Below are 5,575 nucleotides of genomic sequence, written 5' to 3' on the forward strand. Positions count from 1 at the left end.
GGCAGGGCTCTCAGGACACAGCTGTCCCCTCAGGTCTCTGGTGCCTGCATGGGATGCCTGTCCTGGCTGGGACCCAGAGGAAAATCTTGGACCAAGTCAGCGTCAGAGTTTGGGTGATGGAACAGGAGAAACGGATGTTTAACAGATGTTAATGGAGCACGTGAAATGCGTTGGGCATCCCTGGGTGTGACGAGGTAAAGACCACTCCAGGATGTAGTTTGACATGATAGAGTGATTCGCCTAATAGGCTGTTCTGCAGGAACCGTGCAACCCATCGCCAGCCTGTCCTGGCAATGCAGAGGGGAGCTTTGAGCTCTGTCACTGGCGAGGAAATTCGAGGACGTTATCCAGTCGTGGGCTGCCTGTGACGGAGGAAGCGGCAGCCCTGTGCAGGAACGCAGCTGTCATACGCTGCTGCGGTATTTTTCCCCGGGAACGCTTTTGCCCTGCTGCAAGGGAGTGCTCCTGCCCCGGGCCCTTGGGCTCCCGAGCTGCTCCTGCTGCTGCGGGTGCAGGGGTGTCTGCTTCTCCCTGCCACATCCCCTCCCCCTCTTTGCTGTGCCGAGCACAGGGAGGGCTGGGGTTACTGGCTGGAACAGCATGTGTGGGACCCAGGGATGAGAAGGTAGAGCAAGGAGAGGGGATGGATCAGAGTACTCTGTCACACGGGGTGGCAATTCTACCCTGTCTGACCTATGCAAGACCACTTGTTGTCACCCAGGAGGTGTGTGTTTGGGTGCTGACCCTCTGTATGAAACAGCAGTTGTGACTCTCCTCCTTGCTCCCCTGCTCCTACGCTCTGAATTGACCTCACCTGTAAAACGCCAGCTGAAGCACTACTTGAATGTAGGCATCGGGGCTAATCTTCTGCTGCTTAATGAACTCCTTCCCATAGCTCTCAAACTTGTAGGCGACAAAGTCCAGATTAGTGACTAACCTGCAAAACAAGCGGAGGCAGTTACTGGGGGGAGATGCGAGAATCTTGCGTTCTGTTGCCATTTGCAAATAAACCCCCCAGATCATCATCTTCCGCCTGTCCCACCCCCTCGAAGGTGAGGCAAGTGGGCTTCTGCTCCGCAGACACTCCTGGCCTCTGGTGACTTGGTGCTAGTCAGTAAATGTTACTCAAATGTATTCCAGTCCGGGTTGTTATCCGCAGCATTACCATGAGCTGCCGCACTCCGGTCACTCTGTTCCCTCCGTTCATGTGAGTCAAACACTTCTTGTTTTGGTTTGGTTTTTTTGAAAGAAAGAAAACCCCAAACCCACTGTTTCCACTCCAGGGCCTCCTTTGTTCTCAACAAATTTCTGTGAGATTTACCACGTGAGAAACAGGTGGGTTTAAAACCAGCAGAAGGCTCTAAGCTCCCTGCAAGTTTCAATTCAGAGGACCACTACCTGTATTTAACAGAATGAAAAGGAATGAGTCTGTGCCCCACCAGTTAAAGATCACAGACATGAGCGTTGAGATGAAAGAATTTGAAAAAAGAAAAAAAAGTCTCTCATTGCCATCCCCACCTGCGAAGATCATGCAAATCTTGTACACCCTGGAAATACAGGTAGAAGAACCGACCTTTGTAGGAGCACCATGGGTGTAAACAAGTTACATCCCTGAATTCAAATTGTTTATTCAAACCAGCTGTGTGCTGCTCTCCCACAGATGTACCTCCCGTGCCCTGGCTTTAGTCAGGTCAAGCCCATAAAGTGCATCCACCACTGAGGACCTGCACCGTTGGCATCCTGGGCAAACAGGACACCGCTGTTTTTCCAGCGGACTTTAGCTTTCCTGGTATTTATGTGGAAGGAAAACAACAGTACTGCAGTTCCTGAACACAGTGAAGAGCTCCAGCCCGCAGAGGTGACGTCCTGCACAGAGACGTCAGGTATGTCTGGCTCAGCAGGGCAGGGAGAGCTCTCTCGGAGGAAACCCAGGCCTGCACACAAGGTGAAAAATGAGGTGTCTGCTCTACCTTTGGAGCTTCTCTGCTGATGATGCCAAATGCACCTGAATTTCAGGGGAGCATTTCCATCTCAGTCTCCGTGGAGCGGGGAGCTCACTCACCGAGTCGGCTCGCACTAATTTCTTGGAGCTTTCTTTCCTGTGGGTACGTGAGAGAAGAAGTCATTAAGGTCACAGGAATAACCTATTTGTTAAATGCTGCTGCTTTAACAAGTAATGACTGGTTTCCCACTGCCATACGGGTCTCAGTGGCCCTGTGCCCCGGGGCATCCCCTGGGTTACAACAGCCACACTGAGAGGGGACTCACATGTGCTTGAGCAAGTGTTCAGTGCACTGCACCAGTACGATGCCGTCGAAAGGGGAATGCTCACACACGGTACCGCAGACGCCGTCTCTTCCCACCACAAACTACGCAGGGAGAAGAACAAGTGCAAGATATACAGGGGATAAATCACATTCTGCCTAAATTACCTGTGACAGCAGCCTCACAGAAGATGCTGTCCTTCTCCTGTGATCTTCTTATTGCTCACACCAGGAACTTCCTGGACTTACAGATCAGTAAGGGATCTTATCTTACACATTTATTGTGGGAGACTTTCTTGTCCCGTGAGTGCCTTTGTGCCCGACCCTCTCATGCTGCTATTTTGGACTGAGTCTGCGAGCACGTTAGAAATGTTAGCGTTAGAGTCCAGAAGTTTGATTTTGTGTCTGCTTTATGGTGGGGAAAACCCATCCCTGGAAAGACTGGCTGGGATTCTCCTTCCATGTTTGGGGTCATGGCACCTTCTACATCTGGGAAGTCCCTGAGGATCACATTTTATTACGAATATCATATCAAATAGCAAGCTCATCCTTATTCGATAGCTTTCTCAAATAGCTCGTTTTCCTGTCCTCTTTACCTTCCTTTTGTGGGGTCTTCTTCATCTCCTTCTTACTTGTCTTCATTCCTGATCTTTTTTCCCTAGGATTTTCCCTTTGCTTTTGAACTACTTCTGCCCCAAATACATCTGGACACATGAAGCTCTCCCATATACTATGCAAATTTATTTGCTTTCTGCTACTGTCTCACAGCAAACCAAAAGACAACCTTGTTTATTCTCATCTGCTTGAAACACCCCAGCGAGTGGCCCTGCAAATAACAGGGGGTTCCAGCTAAAGGCAGATGGTTTGTTCTTTTCTCCTGTGTTCTGGGATGCTAGTCCAGCATTTTTCTTTCATTCGATTGAGTGCAATTGAATGCACATGTGGGGTTTTTATCAGCTGTCTGCCTACCTCTAGTCTGGGTATCAGCAAAGCAGCAGATCCGCTTCTGCAAGGACCAGCACGGCTCACACCAACCCCACCTTGGCATATGTGGCCACCACCTTCCCCTCTTTCTCAGGTCCCTACCATGAGGGCAACTGGAATCCTTTGCCACATGCAAGTAGTATCAGAGTAGCATAAGGTTTTTACCTGCATAGGTTTGTCGTACCACCGATTGGCCCCGTTTCTGTGGTAGCCTCCCCCGTGCAGCAGCTGCAACGCCATGTTCGTATCGTTGAGTTCCACCCCGCTGGGGCTGTCCAGGCACACCAGGCAGATGCACCGCTCAATCATGTCGAGAGAGTCTCGGTTGGTAGAGTCTGAGGATGAGAGAGAGAGAGAGAAATGTCCTGTTCCCATCAGCCAGAGAACGCTGCTGCCTTGGAGAGCATCAGCGGGCTGGTGTCCACAAAGCTCTCCCAGCACCACAACCTCTCGGTGTGAGGAAACGTTACGCCAAGGTGTTCGTTCACGTGTTAAGTTTTGCAGCATCTCTGTGTATCTTTCATATGATTCCATCATACCCGCTTTCTTTTTCTGGTTTTCATTTCCTGGAGTGGTTTTGTTACAAAATAGATCTATTTTACTCCTAAGGCCAGCCCTGCTTACTTATTTTAGATGTAACGGTTATAGAGAGGACAGGTGGAAAACAGAGAACTTCAGAGCTCATGCCAGTGCTGCGGTGTTCTGCTCTGGAACAGCAGGACCTACACTGCTTTTGTGCTGTTGTCCAGAAAAGGGTTTTAACGGGACAAGGAACGGCAGGGCCCATGCTGGTTTTGTGCTCTTGCCTTGAACCCCTCTCTTCTCTCTCCTGTCCCTGCTCATTTATGGTACTTCAGAGAAATAAGCCTTGGACTGGGTGCATTGCCTACATCACCTGAGGAAGCGTCTGTGGATGAGGTCGTGAGGTCTGGTTTTGAACCACGGCTGCCACAGTCCACTCCCCTCTCACCACAAGTACTGCGAAAAAACGTGCTTTTTCTCTCTCTCTGTTTCTTTTCCCCATCCTGTTACTCTTGTCTCTACAGGTGGACCTCAAAGATTATTTTCTTGTTGTCCTCAGCACTCTCCTTCTTATTTATGATGTATTTGTGTGGGTTTATTTTTTTTCCCTATATTTCTTTAACTCAGAAATACTATGAAGGTAAAGGTTTGCTTACTTCTGAGGGCCAGTTCGAGGCACAGGAAATATTTAATTGTGAGCACTTAACACAGCTCTTAATTGAAAGGATAGAAGTGTGGACCGATAACAGGAACTTGTTCAATTCAAAAGCCTGTAACATCATGAGTTGCTGTTAAGCGGTTGTTAACAAGATCAAAGTAAAAAGGGCTTTCAAACATCACCTTAAAATTCCTTCCATTCTAAACAGATCAGCTTTCAGCTGCTGGTTTGGCTAGGTTTTGGTGAAAATGTTTGAGTTTCAGACTGTCCTTAACTGAAGACATGAATTCAGATTGACCAAAACTTTTTGCGAGCCTGTGCTAAGTTCAGCAAACCCTTGCTCAGCTCAGGAGATGACTTTATCTGAAAGAATAGGAAGAAAAATACTTAAAATAATTCTGATTTGCCTTTGAAATATGGAGGCACTTCAGTGGCCAATGTGACGTCTCGCAGGCTGCATAGGAACCCAGTGGAGCCCACAGCGTGTGCCCACAGAAGAAGGGTCCTGGGGAAGGCGCCTGCCACCTCCTACAAGGACCTGAGCCAGGAGGTTGTAACTGATGGGGCCTGCAGATGGGTTGAGCTTTCTGCCCCTGATCTGTGCTGCCTCACAACACTGCTGTCCCTGTGAGTTGTCTTCAAGAGCATTCAGAAGCTTTTTAAGGGAGAAGGTCTGTCCCTGTTCTCTTGGCTGTAAAGCTCTTCCAGTGTCTGATGCTCGCAGGGCTGCCCGTGATGCTGGTGGTTACTCCGTGGAAGGGCTGGGTGCACCGACACAAAGGCTGAAAAGACCCTGGTGGGTGGAAGCTGCTCTGTACACGTCAACTGCAGGGATCTGTGGACAGGCACCTTCAACAAGAAGCCATTTGGGCTGTGATTTGCAAACGGCTCACGGCTTGCTCAGCACTTGGAGAGGTTTACATATATTTCATTGTGGCTGCTGCCCACATATCTGACAGATAGGAAGCCCTCATCCTGACATACGGCTTCAGTCTAGGTATTAGAGTGAATAAAATTAAGCTCTGCTAGGAAGAGAAACGTGGGGAAAGATGCCGGTACAGACACAAACAGACATGTCCAAAGAGCTGATCAAACAGTGTGAAAATTATCATGTCAAGCAGGTAATGAGCAGCACAACAACTGCTGA

At 49.1% G+C, this 5,575-nt stretch overlaps 1 protein-coding gene across 1 annotated transcript in view; it reads right to left on the reverse strand.

The window, feature by feature from the left end:
* CHAT (choline O-acetyltransferase) overlaps nt 1-5,575 on the reverse strand; it is a gene marked incomplete at its 5' end in the record, with an annotated part of 15,365 nt that overhangs the window by 7,303 nt on the left and 2,487 nt on the right. The window contains 4 exons of the mRNA XM_010141108.1: nt 815-937; nt 1,971-2,099; nt 2,269-2,369; nt 3,414-3,583. Coding sequence (XP_010139410.1) covers nt 815-937; nt 1,971-2,099; nt 2,269-2,369; nt 3,414-3,583 — 523 coding nt within the window. The remainder of the gene's footprint in view (nt 1-814; nt 938-1,970; nt 2,100-2,268; nt 2,370-3,413; nt 3,584-5,575) is intronic.

This window comes from Buceros rhinoceros, unplaced genomic scaffold (assembly GCF_000710305.1).
Source record: "Buceros rhinoceros silvestris isolate BGI_N320 unplaced genomic scaffold, ASM71030v1 scaffold13438, whole genome shotgun sequence".
Lineage (NCBI taxonomy): Eukaryota > Metazoa > Chordata > Aves > Bucerotiformes > Bucerotidae > Buceros > Buceros rhinoceros.